Genomic DNA, 17,984 nt, shown 5'->3' on the forward strand with positions numbered 1-17,984 from the left:
CTGAATAGCTCACTTCACGGAGCAGTCACCTTGAGCTGTACCTAGATGATCTATCTCATTTATTCCTCACGATCATCTTCTAAGGTAGAAACTACTACTATTCCTACCCCTATTCCAGAGGAGACTGAAGCTTAGTTAAATTGCTGAACCCAAGTCACTTGGCTTTGATGTGGTCAAGTCAGTATTTAAATTCAAGCCATCTGACCCACTGGCCATCTTTTAACCATAAGGTCTGCTGGCTCCCTGCAGAAAACAAGCTTTTCTCGGACAGAACTTTTTTTCCAACAACCTTAAAACCACACCCCATAGTTTTACAGGTTTTTGACATGCAATAAAGAAATCACGAACACACTGTCTCTGATGAGAAAGACCCCAGAGTTGTTTATACTAGTATCCTCAGGACATAGCCCAGCGCTGTCACCTGGCACATGATTAACATTTGGTAAGCATTTCTTAGGGAAGTGAGGCTTGTGTTTAATTTTCCATATTTTGGAGAAAGAAATATTCTGAGTGAGGGTGCTTGCTGTGTTACCTGCAGATGGTTTCCACTTCCATGCCAGAAAACCCGAATGCGCTGTCTCCTTCCACACAGATGACCCGCTGTCCTAGGTTTCTATCTTTAACCACTATTGCAGCAGCAATAGCAAATCCTAAACCAACTCCCATTGTTCCAAAAGTACCAGCATCAAGCCTATTGGGGGAATAAAGCTCAAATGAAACCCTCTGGGGCATGTCACAGATAGTAGAGTTGGCAGAAATCTAGATGTATTCACATGGTTCATAAAAAAAAATAAAGAACAGTAAAAACATTCTCTTTCTTTTAATATAAAGTTTTAGTCTGTGAAGAACTAATCTGTCAAAGATCAGCAGAATAAGAAGAAAAAGTCACTCGTGATTGCTTGAAAGACTGAGAATATATTCTTGGAGCACTGAGTATACAAATTATCACATGATCTCGAGGACCTACGAAGCATAAAAACTCTATAGAACCTCACTTAAGAATACTTTCGTGACCTATACACTGTTCAGTCTTTATACACTGAACACATATAATTCTCAAACACTTTATTAATTTGCACTATTATGGTTTCAAATTTAACACATAATTCATCATAATTTCTTTTTTAGAAGACTTACCTGTGACGAGGAAGGTAGGTCTGAAGCACAGTGCGTCCAATATCCATAGTATTTGCTCCTTCACTCACCACAATACAGTCTCTGGGTAGTTGTTCTTGAATATGGAAGAATACTGTGTAATAATTCATAGGCAGGGATGTTTTGGAAGCTGATTCCTAAAATATCAGAGAGAAAAATAACCAAATTAGATTGAAATATAATGAAAATAAACAATGTCCATAAGCTACTATCAAACTTATTTGGAAACAGGTAACAACTAAAAACTATGAAGTTTCCAAATGACCACCAATCACTACTCTGAGAAGCTAAGTGATCTATGAACAGTCCAGGGGAACATGCTAAGAAAAATGGGTCCCACACTCCCAATTTGGGACACAATCAAATAAGCCAGGGAATATCCCTCTTCCTGAAGATCCATATTATCATGTTAAAGACTGAGAAGTCCTATAGTAAAAACGGCTGGAAATACTGAACAGTCCTATTTGAGCACTTTTAGGGGAAACACTCTCTTAGAAAAAGTGAACATTTTATTCCAGGATATTTTCATCTGAAGTATGGCTCTAAGTTTAAATAAAAATGAAGTCAGAATTACAGTGGAGCGTTAAAGAGATGTGCTTCATCCCCCATTCTGGAGTCTGAACTGAAGAGAGCCACGTGGGGCTGTCTGGTCCAGGCATCGCATCTTCACCTGTCCTACTTCGGCCCATCAGAGATTACACCCCAGATGGATGAGCAACCCTCCCATACTCTTGCACCAGAGACAAGAGGCAACTTCCTTCCACCTTAAACTAAGGTGATTCCCAGGGAAAAGAAGGAATTAATCATACCCCTAATGAAATAGAAGTGAGACTGGCTCTTGCTAAGAGAAATAGTCACTGATTAAAATTCCAAGGAAAGACAGACTTGTGTATAATTAATTCTGCTTGTTCTGAAAATGAGAATTTATTCCAAGATAGCTGCTATATTAGGGAACAATATGAGCATAACTTGAATTTCATATTTGCTCACGCATCATTCTATCAGTGAGAAATACATGAACAAAGAAGACTACACCCAGCTGAACCAAAATGCATAGAAACACATAAAACAAGGTCAGGAATGACCTTTCTCACATTCAGAGAGAAAACACTATCGATATACAAAGACTTTAAACAGAAAGTGCCAAATCCTGCAGAAGTGGCTCATTTTAATGCTAGTAGTGGATGTTTCAGTGGTTTCATGTTACTACAATTTCTAAAGCCTTCAGGTATTAGGCAGAACCACAAGTAAGAGGAGGAAGTCATAAAAGAATTTCTAGGAAAAACGAATTGAATTGAGGAAGCTATAAATGTTCTCACCAAAAGAGAGAGAGAGAGAGAGAGAGAGAGAGAGAGAGAGAGAGAGAGAGAGAGAGAGAGAGAGAGAAAGAGAAATGTGAATCAGATAGGGGAAATCCTTTACAATGTATGTGTTTATCAAAGCACCATGATGTACCTTTACATATCTTTCAATTTTATATATCAATCATACCTCAATAAAGCTAAAATTTTTTTAAAGAAAAAAGGCTATACATTAAATCACAATTTCAATTTTGATGAAACATCTACCTATTACAAACAAATGCCTTGAAGGACTTATCTTAAAGGTAGAAAAATATGCCCCAACATACCCCAGGACTTAAGGCTCCAAAAGACCATAATTGTATTTTGGTGCCAAGGTCACGTCCATCAACATATATTCTTACAACTTTCTGTCTAATGTCAGATCGCCCTCCTTCTCCCACAGTAACTCGCAAGCTGTGACCCTTTCAATGCCCACTTCCACAGGAAACTTCAGGCTTCTTTCAAGGTAAAGTGCCATGTGTACATAACTGCGTAAGACTTTGCCACCATTTTTGTTAGGTTCCTATCTAATGTTTCACAAAGTGGTTGACAGTTGTGCCTCTACATCTTTTTCCCCATGGGCCCAGTGGGTTTTACTGCATGATTTTGCATGGCGTGATTTTAAAGAACCGAAACCGTGAACCTGAAGCATTCTTGAGTTCCAGTGGGTTCTGTATTACCTTGGATGCAGCTTCATTGCTCTTCGCCTTTTCTCTCAGAATTTTCCACCACTGGCTCTCTGGAGGATACTGCCACGGTGTTTTATCAAATTGTTCTAAAAGCTAAAAAAAAACCACAAACTTCTTCTTTCCTTCTTGAAAATAAACTTAAATCATATTAACATAAAAATTTCTTCTTAAAGACACACTATCCTGTCCTTCACATCACTCGCACTTTGTTTTTCCTCTAGGCAGCAAACAACTGATAGAAGATAAATAGGTAACAGGGAAAGTTTTTGTTTGGGTCGGTGTGGACTTTGGGCTGATCCTGGGATTCCCAAAGGCAGAGCAAAGTACTCCCTACTCCTCACCTCACTGGCTGGGGCTCTTAAGCCCTTCTCCGTCTTTGACACTAAAAGGAAAACCATAGAACCCTTACAGGAAGGCAAACAGCCCCAAATACTAAGGGATTCCCAACACACAGATCAAATGCTCCAGAGTGTTTTAATATGTGACTGGAGATTGCAACCTAATGTTGTATAATCATGATAACAATACCAATCTGCACACAAATCAAGTGATAAATGTGACTATATTTTATCTCTTGTCACAGTGAAATATATAAATTATATACAATTATAAGAATCTCAATAAATCACTGATTACAGTTTTGAAGAGTAAAAATCTCTCTAATACCTGAAGAAATCCTAAGTTAGATTTTTTCCAGTGCATAAAGACACTCCTTGGCTGTAAGTTCAGTGCCTCTGGAAGCTATATTATATTTTTTCAGATAGCTGAATCCTACTTAATAAATCACTGTTTGCCTACTGAATGCCTTTAAATTTTCAATCACCTTCCAAAAATGCTTAACTCACTCACATAAAAATGATCTATATACAAGAAATTAGATTTACCAAGTTCCAAAGTTATATGTAAGAATAGCCATAAGTTTTGTTTAAAATAGATGTTATCAGACCTGTCACCAAGTGAATCACAACTAAAACATTTTAAAGAACTATTCTCTAAAGACCAATCCACATAAACTAAAACCCAGGCAAAAGCTCTTACCTGTTTAGTGACAGCATTTATGTCTCCTAACAAAGTCACAGCAGGTCTCACATTATTCCCCAATTCTTCTGCACAGATATCAATCTAAAAAAGAGGTAAGACTGAAGAGCAAGCATGTTTATTCTTAAATTCTTTAAGAAGTCAATTAAAGCTGAATAAATAAACTATGTACATACAACATGATAAATATTTGTTATTTAAGAATTTCCTTAATAAAAGTAAAAATCCATGAATTCTGAGTAATATAGCTAGTGCAAAAACGTCATCATCTTTCCCCATTTTAAAATCTATTCTGTAGAATTTTTGTACTGTACCATTATACCCAAAGAAACCTATCTGACTTGATCAATTATATTTTTGAATCTAACCAATAATAAGGTTCTATTTAATTACCCTGGAATTCCTATTTAGAGCAGAATTTTTCAAATTTGAGCATATATCAGAATCATTCAGTAGGCTTGTTAAAACTGTAGACTGCAAGAGTCCACCTCAGAGTTTCTGATCTCAACAGGTCTGGGGTAGGGCCCTAAAATATGCATGTCTTAACAGGTTTCCCAGGAAACTGCATTTGAGAACCATCCCTAGGGCATGGCATGATTACTTCCCCTGTACTCAGAAGCTCCATTTCTGGACAGACATGGGCAAGTGAAAAGGGCATCTGTTAGGAGGAGTAATTTAGCCACCTCAAAGGGGCTGCACTTTATTTTGGAACCAAGAGGGACAAAGAAGTGGCAGCATCTTCCATGTACAACTCAGGTCATGCTTGTTTGTCGTTTTAATTCTTGAATATCCCCAGGGGAAAGGAATTATTAGAAGTTAACTCCTTAAATAAAAAGATAAATAAGAGAAGACAGCAACTGTAACTGGATCATCAAATATCATACAGTCTGTGTAGGTCAAACAGGTTTCCATGCCACTATGTATGCAGGACTTTCCATACCAGTGAAGAAACTTGCTCATAAAGAGGGTCATAACAATACAAGAGTCCTCAAAAGGAAGTCAGAGAATATCCCAAACACCGTTTAGTGGCATAGGTAAATGCAGCATTGTTTAGAGATTTCCAACCAAAGGGTGTTTAAAAGTTTTGGCATGTAAAAGAACTCAATCCCTAACAATGCTGAATGCTTTGTTTTCAGCTACCATCCTACCTAAACCTCTTTTGTCTACTTTTCAATATACTTGAACTATAAAGAAGAGGCAAATTATGCTTTTCAAATTATTTAAAACTTGATTTTGAAAGGTTTTCTGATTAGCGGCATATTATGTTTCGCAGGCTTGAAAAGGCAGCTTACTTTGGTACCTGTAATTACGTTAGACAATTTATAAAATTCTATTTTTGTAAAAAGATATTCTTTACAAAAGCCAAGGAGAAAGCAGGGCTGGTAATGGTTGAGAGGGAGAACAATAAACTATAGATAACTCTGATTTAAAAGCTCTCTCTTCTCTAGGTACCTGGATAAGCTTCACATCTGGCTGATATCTTGGAGGGAGTCCAAAATGCAAAATCCAATTTAATCTGGCACCAAATAACACAATTACATCAGCAAATTGCAAAGCCCTGTTAAAAAGAAAAATATGATGTAACACAAAAAGTATATCTATATTTTTAATTTGGATTATGCTAAAATTAATTTCTAAAGTATTTGGAAAAGTCTAAATAATTTGGAACTTCATTGCATTAATCTTCAGAATCAGAAGAATTTGATGGTAGGTAAATTTGATCTTTCAAACTAAAATAATTCATGATGCCATTTTATTTAAATAGTAATATAAAAGATGAAATAAATAGAAAAATATTACCACAGGACTGCATCTACACTGTTTCATTTATTACTTTATTATCATTAGAAAAATTAATACAAGTTCACCGTAGATAATCAGGAAAAAGCAGAAAAAGTATAAAGAAAAAACCAAAAGCACCCAGTAGTACTATCAACTATTATTATAAACTATTATTAATATCCTGGCATATTTTTATCTAGTCTTTTTTCTATGCTAGTATATTTTTACATAGTTGAACTCATACAATACTACCTCATACACTTTTGCTAATCACAGATGTTTTCTTTTGTCGTTAAGTTATTTTTAAAAACAATTAAAGGCTATGTATGCATTTGGCTGTATGCACACATTAAATTTATTTAACCTTTTCTCAATTGCTGGATTTTTTTGCTATAAACAGTACTGGATTGCACATCTTTATGCTTGAATCTTAATACACACTTCATATTGATGTCTAGAAGCAGATATTTTTAAGAGGGCTGATTCCCAATTCTGAATTGCTTTAAAAATATACTACACCAAGTATATTTCTAATAGTTTTCTTTTATAGATCTTAATATTTTTGTCATAACTTCTACTTTTTTAATTTTTATTTTGCTATCCACACTGATATTAAGACAGATGCTCTTGCTTTCTTTTTGTTTACTTCACACATCTTTGCTAGTTTTTAAGCTGCATCATTTTGTTTCAGATGTGACTTTTATAGTGTGTGTAACTGTCATTAGCGACTCAACCTAAATGTCTCTACCTTTTTTCAGAATTTATTATCATAATTGCTGCGAGTTGTTTTTTTCCCCCCCACTCACTTTTTTCCTCCTTAGCTGTTTTTTTTTTTTTTTTTCCTATCTTTTGCCATAGAGGATCTGTTTTTTTGGTTTCGTCTTCTTCAATGGTGTACTCTATTTTTCACAGACGTTTAGTTATCATTTCAAGTATATACTCAAAAAAGCTATCTTCATATACTGTATTGGTCCTTTGGGACCCAATTTAACAAACAGATAAAAACTATAATTGGAAGGATCGATTTGGTTGTAGATACCCTAAAATCCTTGAAATTACTGATTCAATTATTGCCTCTTGCAATCTTTTTTATGCTATTAATGTCATTGATATTATCTTCTTAAAATCGAGCTGGAACAAAGATAAACTTCAGCTCGACCCATGTTAAAGTATATATTTTGTAAAAAGTGTAAGAATTAAATTGGTTTCTGTACAATGTATACTAATATAAAAAAGGTATAATCTATTCAGATAGCATTAAATGAGCAACAATTAAAGACATTACATTTTAAAAACCCTCAAAATTAATTTTCTGTGTGCATGACAATATGAAAGATACCAAATGCATAATGGTGGTAAATAGTGGAGCGGGAGGGACTGGAATCAGGAAAGAGATCCTGGGGACTGTAGTGAATCTGTAATTTTTGTTTCCTAAAAAAAAACACAAAAACCCTAAAGCGATGACATATTATTTAATATTATGTTATAGTTGATAAAATTGAGTGGTAGTTACATAAATGTTCATTAAATTATTCTCTCTTATTTGTATGTTGAGAATATTGATCAGCCAGAGGAGACGAACATGAGGCTGAGATTGAGCCAAAGCGAAGGATAAAACAGGTTTTATTAGAGTCTGCGGGCGAGGTTCACTGGTCCCGAGGAAAGGGGCCAGAAAAGTGGCACGTGTCTGGGGTATAGGCGCGGTTTTTAAAGGTTTTGGCCCAGGATGTCGGTGGGGCTATAGGGCGGGGACTTCTCTGTTTGGCTGATCTCGCCACCCGGGAAGTCTCTGCTGTAACTTTGGTAGTGAGCTGTCGGCCATCTTAGGTATTGAGCCACGTTCCCACTGGCGTAATGGCGCCCATGAGCAACCAAACAAATATATCATAATAAATTTCAAGAAATTAAAAGAAAAAAATATATGGTTTGTCAAAAAGTGTGTTTTAAAAACTGAAAAAGAGGACATGTCCAGTGTCACCCATGACTGAGTAAGCCCACGACAGCCTAGCTCTCCACTGAAATAGAAAAAACAACTACCTGCGAATTCAGAAAAGTAAACAACAGTGGGTGGTTTGGACGGGAAGTCAAAGCAGTGACCTGCGCAGGGCCAGGGCGTGAGTTTCCAAGGTTTTGTCCCCTCATGTATCTCCTCTCCTGGCTTTGACTCAGGGCAGCCCTAGCTGCAGAAATGGAGGCCAGCAAAAACCTTGAGAGAAACCCTGTCTTTTCTGCCAGAGATTCAGGAAAACAGACCCCTGCAAGCAAGAGAGCACAACAGAAAAGCTCAGGATGGTCTTTTTCTCTTCCTTTCTCTCCCACCAAAGCTCCCAGGGCAGCCCTGTTACACAGTAGCATTCTGGTAACTCTCAAGCAGATCAAATTTCAAGAAAAACACCATTTTTTTTTTTCCCCAACAAGAACTGAGCAAAGGGTCCCCTGTTGTCTGAAGAGTATGGGGCAATCCCCTTATTTTTTATCTTTCCTTTTGTACTGCCACCTTACCTCAAAGGCAGCCCCTGTTGTGCAGTATAATAAAGCAGCAGCAGGGGCCAGGAAAAGGGACTCTTGGACATCAGAAGGGGAATGGGAGCTATATTTTAAAGGGAAAAGAAATCCTTAACTCTAGATATGAACCAGCACATGTCTGAGGCTACCCCTGGGTTGGACATATGTGGACAGGCCAGAATTGTACAGCAAAGGCTTTGAAACTGATGTGGTGCTGGAATGTCTGCTCACAGTAAGACAGAACTTGCAACCTGAACCTAAATAGGCTGACTGCTTGCTAAAACAAACAAACAAAATGAACATTCCACAGGGTATTTCAATACAATCTGGTATTTCACAACATAATATTCAAAATTCCAGGATACAATCCAAAATTACTCAATTCACAAAGACCCAGAAAAATGTGACCAATTCTCAAAAGAAAAGATAATGAATAGATGCTAATTCTATGATGACCCAGGTGCTGGAATTACTAAACAAAAACTTAAAGCAGCCATTATAACTATGCTCCATAAGATAAACAAAAATACTCTGGAAATAAATGGGAAGATAGAAGTTCTCAGCAGAGAAACAAAATATAAGAAACGAAAGGATTAAAAAGAATTAAACAGGTATTCAGGGACCTATGGGATAATATCGACATGTCTAATATTTGTGTTATATTAGGCGAGGGGAAAGAGATTGATGTAGAAAAACATTATTTGGAGAAATAATGACCAAAAACTTGCCAAATTTAGTGAAAGACCTCAATTTTCAGATGCGAGAATATTAGGAAACACCAAACAGGATAAACTAAAAGAAAACCACGTCCGGACACATCATAATCAAACTGCTGAAAACTGATGATAAAGAAAAACCTTGAAAATAGCCATAAAAAAACAACATATTACATATAGAGTAACAATGATTCAAATGACTACAAATTTCTCATCTGAAAACATGAGTATCAGGAGATAGTGGACATCTTTAAAGTGCTGAAAAGTCTAAAAAGAAATAGATATGCCGAAAATTATACAATTCTTTCATAACTTCTCCTAGACTCATTAAAGTTACAAAACAATCCAAATTAGCCTAAAATCTGCCAAGCCATTATATTTAACATCTGGAATGCCACTCACTTGGACCTGGCAGCCCCTACGAAGTTTGGATGGTCATCAGGGATAACACCTTTTCCCATGGGAGTTGCCAAAAATGGCAATTTACATTGCTCCACCAATTTTCTGATTCCCTCCTCCGCATGGGCATAAGCAGCACCTGGAAGAAATGCAAATTTATTACACAAGTCAGTTACGCTCCAGGCAAGGGCCCTTAAGCTAGTTCACGCACAACTGCTTTTAGAACTTCTCAAATATTCTCTTCCTTACACAGAGCTTCAACCCAAAACAAATGACTATGGTTTTTAACCTGTGGCATTTTAAAATGTTTAAGAAAGCAATAATTCTAATTTCTCCTCCAATAATATTCTCAGTTATTCTGAAAGATGTCTATTCCACCAAAAAAAAAGCTGCATCTCAAATCTCTTCTGCTCTCAATGGCCCATTCTATGCTAACAGTCCTACTGAATTGCTACTCACAATTCCCTGAACACACTGTCTTTACCAGTAGGCCCAGGATGGCACGGAAGAACTCTGCCCTGACAGGGGAAGGTTCTCTCTAATCTTGCGCATTGCTCCCCACCACCAGCTAACCTGGACTGCAGTCTCTTAGTCTAGGCATGGAAATTCTAACAATAGGCATAAGTTTTTAAAACTCTGTAGCTCTCTTCATAGGCTCTACAATTTTGATTGCAAATGACTAATGCAAGTAGATCACATATCATTTGTTTTTACAGCGTGTATCTGCAGAATAACTGTATGCTCTATTTCGATGACACTGAAAACAACTCACTGTTTGAATACATTTCTAATGTTATCGAGGCCACTATATATATTTTTAGCTATTTAGTTTTAAACTCTTTTTTAGGACTAGTAGAATATTACTGCGTATTTGGAATTTATAATTCTCTACTGAATCCCAGTAAATGGTATAGTGTATGTTCAGATTCAGTATAATGCTCCCCTCATAAAACTACCTTAGAACCTTTTCTCATATATGTAGGATGAAAAGTAGTTCCTTTTTCTCATCCAGAAAGTTACCTTGTAGTCTCTTTCTTGCCTCTGTATCTTTGCACATCCAGTTCTCTCTTTTGGGATTTACTTTGTCCTCTTTGCCCACTCAGTTGACCTATCATATATATTTTGTGAAGGTGCAGCCACAGCATCATCTCCTCTGGATGATCTTTCCACATTAACTACGTGAGCAAATTGTTGCTGCCTCCCTTGAGAATCCACCTCACCTCTCTGTACAAATCATTTAGGAGTATATACTGCACTTATTTGTTACTAAGTCTACCTCCCTATAGGCAGGGAACATTATTTCTCTGTATACCTCACAGAATGTTTTCTATACTACCTGCCTTACCATTCATCAAATATTGGTTAAAGAAAGAATTAAAACTAGCATCTACTGAGTGTTTTCGACTTCTTTCATTATTTAATTATAACAATACAGTTGAGGTAATTAATATCTTTTTTATAACTGAGGTATTTGAGACCATAGTAGTTGTTTGCCAAGATCAGAGAGCTAACACATCATACAGCTACTTTCAACTCGGCTCTGACTGATTTTTTCCTGCTGCCCACCATTTTCATTACAATGATTTTTAGTTTCTATGTAGTTAGTTCCTAAGTAGTTGATAACTGACTAACATGGTCATAAGTGGTTCATAGCCTCCTCAGTTCTAGAACATATAATGGATACCATAATAAATTGCTGACAGGAGTGTAAATTGGTACAATACCTTGGGAGAAAGTTACCTGACAATGTGCATCTAAAGCCTTAAAATATGAATACCTCTTAACTTTGCTAATTTCCTTTCTAGGAATCTTTCTTATACACTAAATATGGAAAAAGCTTTAAGTACAAACGTGTTTGTCACAGATATTCTAAACAAACGGAAACTGGAAAAGATTTAAATATTTGCCATAAAGTATTAGCATACATGAATAGATACTAAAAATTATATTAAAAAATGTAAGACTATGAAAAAATGTTATAATGTTAACTAGATTAAGAAGAATATAAAACTGTCTATGAAGTATGATCACAATATATATTAAAATACACATGCAAAAAGGAATAGAAAAGTACTACATGTTAAAAATTGTTATCTTTGGATGAAGGGATTTCTTTATAATCTTATGGATTTTCCAAAATTTTTAATAACAAAGTATTATTTTTATAATGGAAAAAAAAACCAAATTTTACTTGTAAGACCAAAGAAATGCAACAGGTGATATTCCATTAAAAGGACAAGATCATTAAACACCGTAGAATAATTCTATGAATAAGTCTACCAATAAACGATGCTACATGGGTGAAGAACACTCTATTCCAGTTTCAAACATTAGAGCAGATGTTAATAATAAAGACAGTTTCTCGATAGAATCAGCATTCTTTCAACAACCCAGCAAGACTTAGGTTCCGTTCAGTGCTACCTTTCCCAATGATAAGAAGGGGCTGTTTCGCATTCCTAATAACAGAGGCTGCCTTGTACACAGCAAAGGTTTCTGCCATACAAACAGGAGGTGGCATGCAGCACTCCACGTACCTGGAAATAAAGATGTTTGTTAATTAGGAGACCAATTTTCCAAATTTTTATTGAAAAAATATCAAATATCTAAAAAGGGAGGAAAAAATGGTACAATAAACTCCACATACCCACCATGTAGACTCAACAGCTAACATCATTTTATTGCTTCACACGTATACACACAAACATGCATATAACAATTTTTTTCCTGAACTATTTCAAAGTAAATCTTGGCATCAAGATTTAAAAGCTTCCCTATGCAGCCCTAAAAAAGAAAGACTTTCTTCTATATAACCATAATATTCTTATCAAATCGAGTAAATTAAGAGTTATTCCCTAATATCATCTAAGCCAGTAGAATGAGTAAATCAATGACAGGAAATTTGAGTTAATGTCTTTGCATGGTAGTAAGTTGTTGCTGTAGTAATAGTAAAAAACATACTAAAACCTAATATGTAACACCTACTATGTGCCAGTTATTCACATTTAATTTTCAAAACAATGAGGTTAGGTATTATCATTATCTCCACTTCAATGAGAAAAAAAACCTCAGAAAGTAAGTAATTTGCTCAGGGTCCCTAGCTAGCATGTGGCAAAGACTGGATTTAACTAGGTCATTCTGTCTCTAGAGTCCATGCTTTTAACTACCTCACTATATTTTTACTCACTGGGCAAGTCAATATTTTAGTACCACAATATGCATTATTAGTAAAAGAAATATTAAAACTGTCATAGTTAAGTATTTCTGGACACTGAGATCTCAGTGTTTCATTTCATTTATTATGATAAACAGCATAGTGTACAAAACTTGGGCATATGATTGATACAAAAAGAGAACATTGAAATCTTTACAAAAATTTTAATGAAGGATTACAGAGTTAACTTACCTGAGGCTCATCTCTCCCTCCTCCCAGCCAATAATATTATTTTGAGTATCATGTTTAGGTATTATGCAGGATAGTTGTCCTTTTTGTCTGACTTTCCCAAATAGAAACCACTCCTTGGTATATGAGTGTACAGAAATACCCACTTTCTTTCTGCAATTACTAGAGGACCAGACCACTTGGTCCACAATAGCAGGAATGTACTAAGTCGTACTTAGGGTGATGCATTAACTCAAGTACTCATCCGTACTTGGAGTGACTTAGATACCAGTGAAAAATGTTTCTTGTTCTTATTGTTCACTCAATGTTTATTTAAGGAATAAAGGAACTTGGTAAATCATTGTAACATCTGATGTTGGAATATTTTTAAATCACAGAGATAGACTAAAATTTTTATGCTGACTTCTAATAGTTTTTCAATAATCACCTCATCTCTTGGTTTATATAATAAGGACTCTAAATAACCATACTGCACTAATGAGGATGTATTATTTATGGGTACTGGAAGAGTAATTTTAAATGAGGAGTTCAGGAAGCTCCAGTTTTGATTTAGTAAGTAAATCCCAAAATAATTACTAAATAATACCATTTTAATTAAGAGAAGCCCTCTGGCTAGAATTTAGTTTAATTATTAAATCCTTAAAAGTTAAGCAAATGAAGATTAACTCATAAGCTCCTAAATTTTTTTTAAAGGTAAGCATTATAATAACACAATTAAAAAACTCCAGTATAACTATTACTCACTTTATAGAATTCACATTCACCTGGAGGTCCACAAAGTCTGCAGGTATGTCAACATAGCAAGCACCTGGACGGCCATAAATACTGGTTCTTACTGCCTAAGTTTATTACAAATAGAAAAAAAAAATTTAAATCTCAATCCTTATTATTATATTCCTCTCGAAGATAACTTAAAAATTGTAAAATGAACACTATTTTAATTTTTCTGGACATCCTTAGTCATAGAAATAAACAATTTTAATTAAAATTGAAATACCCTCTATTGATTCTATATACAGTTGACCCATGAACAATGCAGGGGTTGGGGGGTACCAACCCCTGACATAGTAAAAATCTGTGTACAGCTTTTGACTTTCACAAAACTTGCCTACTGTTGACCTTACTGATAACATAAACAGCTGATTAGGAACTCTTTGTATGCTATATGTATTATACACTATATTCTTACAATGATGTAAGCTAGAGAAAATAAAATGTTGAGAAAGTCATAAAGAAGAAAAAATACATTTACAGTACTGCACATATTAAAAAATATTTGCATTTGTAAGTGGACCTGCGCAGTTTAAACCCATGTTGTTCAAGGGTCAACTGTATTTTTATTTATTTTTTTAATTAAGTTTATTGGGATAACATTGGTTAATACAATTACATAATTTTCAGGTGTATATCTCAACTGTATTTTAAAATATATTTTTGTTTTAAAGAAAAGAGATAAGAGATACTCATTGAGAGCTTTAAAATTCATGTTCTGTTACACTTTAGTCTTAAAAATTAACCACTGGGCTCTGTAACATGCACTTTCACCTGCTCCTTAAACCAAAGTATTAGGCAAAGTTTCCAGAAACTGTAATGTGTCAAATGGTTTCCATAACTCATGGTTTTGAAACAGCTCATAAGTAACTTCACGTATCAATGTTAGCTAACTAAAATAATAATATGCTGTTTAAGCAACTAAAGTATATACATTAGCCCTAATTTTCAAAAATAATCTTTTGCAAAAGCATAAGAGAAAGGGCACCCAGGGTTTTATGATATCTTTCTTTTTACTTTTCCGTAATTAAAAAAAAATTATTTTTAAAGTTAAGTATAGGAGGAACTTTTTTCAAAAATAACTCATTTCTATAATTAAATATAATGGCAGTGATCATTAAAATATAAATAGCTCTTTAATGATATAATTTTTAATGGCCTGAATATATTCCAAATTGTTACCCATTCAATTTAGAATAAAAATAACATAGGTATGAGCAATAGGAAGAATCAGTTGATTTAGAGGGTTTGTAACTAGACACTGTACCTTTTCGATAATAGTGGGAATAGCTTCTATGCTGCTTGGCCGTGCAGAGAACTTACTATATAATCTACAAGCTTCAACCTATATGCAGAAAGAAAATTACTTAAAATTCAGTTCACAGGTCAAATTACTCTTCTGAAGGAAGACAAATGTTCAGTCATTACTTTCTATTATGTTCAACAGCAAGATGGAGAAAGTATATTACTTGGACTGTTTCTTAAAAGCCTATGCAAAGCACAAATTTCTGCCTTAGTTTGATTCAGAAAGCAATTAAAACAAGACACCATTTTCATTTCTCAGACTGCCAAAAATGAAAAACTTAGATAATATCCAGCATATACCACAACATAGGAAAACAGGCACTCTCATAATCTGCTAGTGAGAGTATAAATGGGAAGGGAAGTTGACGAAGTCTTCTAAAAATTAATATGAATATATCCAGAAATTACACAGTCAGGAATACACAAGTTCATCTGTTATATCTCGTTACAATAATATTCTTACATTTCTGCCAGTTTTCCTGTTATATATTTTGTTGGTATGCTGTTTGGGTCATGTGAATCCAGTAGTTACTTTGTAACTATTTAGTGTACTCTGAAGCATTATAGAAACGTTTTCTCGATACCTTTTGGTATGAAACCTATGGAACAATTAGTCCCACAAATACGACAGAATTACCCTCCAACTTTTAGTCTGTTCATGGTCATATCATTTAGTTTTAAGTACTTCCATAAGAACCAGATATTTGGATTGTAGATCAAATCAGTGATCTCACTCTTCAAATTTTTTAACCTCTTATTCTCCTTCTCTGGAAAAAAATTTTGTAATGGACAATATTCTCTGATTTATTTTTTCATCTATACTTTAAATTTCCTTTTAAACAACTTATCTGCTCAATTTATTTTTCAAATACATGTATCAGATTCTATTAAATAACTGCTGTTATTCTCTACCATTAACTAAGTAAAATTTCAATTCCTTTTCAAGAGTATAAAAATATAACTTTTTCATTAACCTATACTAAGATCTAATATTTTATGTTAGTTTAAATCATATGCAAAATGCTGTTTATATTTTGAAGTTCTGAAAATGATTCCTGATTTACCTAAACTCTAGAGGAAATAAAATCTTAGCGTTGGGTACCTGAGGAAACTCCTGGAAGGCTCCCATTGTTTCCTGACTTCTTTCAGAGGAACCACCAATCACAATCAAGGGCCTGAAATATTCATAATTTTAAAAGGAAATTACAAACAAGATCAACCTGAGAGTTCCAGACAAGATGGCAGGAGAGTAGGTCAACGCTGTGCTCACCTCCTCTCATGACCACATCAAAATTATAACAAAACTACAGAACAACCATCATTGAGAATCACCTGAAGTCTAGCTGAACAGAAGTTCTCTAACTAATGATATACAGAGGCAGCCACCTAGAGACTATAAATTGGCAGCTGTAAAAGTCATGGAGATGTACAGCTTAGGGAATACAGTCGATAATATTGTAATAACTACATATGGTGTCAGGTGGGTGAAAGGCTTATATAAATGTCTAACCACTAGGCTGTACACCTGAAACTAATGAAATATTGAATGTCAACTGTAATTGAAAATAAAAAAAAAAAGTTTTATTATTCACATTAAAAAAGAAAAAAAGGAAAAAAATGAGATCAATTTCTAAAATCCTTAGCAAAGTGCCCAATGAATTATAAATATTCAATGAATGTTAAAAAAGAAAGAGAGAAAGAGAATTACATATCCCCTTAAAAACTGCAGATTCAAAAAAACTTTAGGAAATAATCTGATAAAAAAGACCCCTTCTTCAATTTTGGAAAAATCTAGAATTTATAGTATATGTTTTTCCTCTATACCCCTTTCTCCTCTGCCCCTTTGGATGCTGATGTTAAACCTCTAGGCATGGTGATGTATAATGAATTTTTATGTCCTTCCTATTATTCTTGGGATTAAGGGGAGGAGAAAATGTTTTTCACACTTTCCTAAGTGACTCTATTCGGAAATAGCAGAATGAGAGAAATTCCTCAGCAATGACACTCTTATCTTTCAAGGAGAAAACAAAAGCTATGGCAAAGCTAGTTACTCAAAATATATCAGACCCTAAAGTAAATAAGAAAAACTTACTTACTTTAAAGTAATTAGGAAAGAAGGAAGAGAAGAAGGAATATAAGAAACACATGGCAAGAAAGAAAAAAAAAAGTCCTACCTACTAGGAAAATTAAATATTTTATGAATTGATTAAAACATTACCTGCTTTAATGTGATCTTATTGGTTGGTAAAGTACCAGAGATGGGTTTGGGGGCAAGGTCAAAGAGTAAGTACTAAGCAGCTTATAGCAAACTCAATGAATATAAGAATTTCAATGGTCTTGCTAATTATGTAAGAAAAAATGAAAAATTAAATACATTCTTGCACATTGAGCTGAGATCTTTAAAATATAGTTCTTCACTTAAAGAGAACTATCCAAATTCAGATACATATATATAGATTTTATATATATATACACACATATACATATGTATATATGTATATGTATATGTGTGTGTGTGTGTGTGTATACCAAAATTTCAACAGGGCTTATCTCTAGGTAAAGGAATTACTGATAGTTTAAAAATTTTTTAAATTTTTCTTCCAAATACTCTTCTTAATTTTTTACTAAGCTGTTCTCTCAAGCACTTAATTCCAAGTCTTCCCACCCCAGATCAGTGGTTGCCCCACTAGGTAAAATCATGCATTAATATTTTTAAGAAAATGTTTTCAGTAAGAACTATCTAATTACCAACAGTTTATGTTTGCATTTGCCATACCACCCAAGGCATGCAGGAGACCTGGGCCAGAAACAACAAGGCATACTCCCGGCCTAAAAGCAAAATAATTTATTTTATTAAGAGCAAGGCAAACACATGGAATCA

At 34.6% G+C, this 17,984-nt stretch overlaps 1 protein-coding gene across 2 annotated transcripts in view; it reads right to left on the reverse strand.

Moving 5' to 3' along the window:
- The window catches only part of HACL1 (2-hydroxyacyl-CoA lyase 1), a 31,180-nt gene that overhangs the window by 7,852 nt on the left and 5,344 nt on the right, over positions 1 to 17,984 (reverse strand). The window contains exons 4-14 of one of the 2 annotated variants that reach the window (XM_016140236.2): positions 17,852 to 17,932; positions 16,206 to 16,278; positions 15,066 to 15,143; positions 13,772 to 13,866; positions 12,049 to 12,161; positions 9,631 to 9,766; positions 5,678 to 5,783; positions 4,226 to 4,309; positions 3,179 to 3,280; positions 1,138 to 1,292; positions 533 to 691 (exon numbers count right to left, since the gene is read on the reverse strand). In XM_016140236.2, the coding sequence (XP_015995722.2) occupies positions 533 to 691; positions 1,138 to 1,292; positions 3,179 to 3,280; positions 4,226 to 4,309; positions 5,678 to 5,783; positions 9,631 to 9,766; positions 12,049 to 12,161; positions 13,772 to 13,866; positions 15,066 to 15,143; positions 16,206 to 16,278; positions 17,852 to 17,932 (1,182 nt within the window). The remainder of the gene's footprint in view (positions 1 to 532; positions 692 to 1,137; positions 1,293 to 3,178; positions 3,281 to 4,225; positions 4,310 to 5,677; positions 5,784 to 9,630; positions 9,767 to 12,048; positions 12,162 to 13,771; positions 13,867 to 15,065; positions 15,144 to 16,205; positions 16,279 to 17,851; positions 17,933 to 17,984) is intronic. The other variant, XM_016140238.2, reaches the window with a different exon arrangement.

The sequence above is a fragment of the Rousettus aegyptiacus genome, unplaced genomic scaffold (assembly GCF_014176215.1).
Source record: "Rousettus aegyptiacus isolate mRouAeg1 unplaced genomic scaffold, mRouAeg1.p scaffold_m13_p_4, whole genome shotgun sequence".
NCBI lineage: Eukaryota > Metazoa > Chordata > Mammalia > Chiroptera > Pteropodidae > Rousettus > Rousettus aegyptiacus.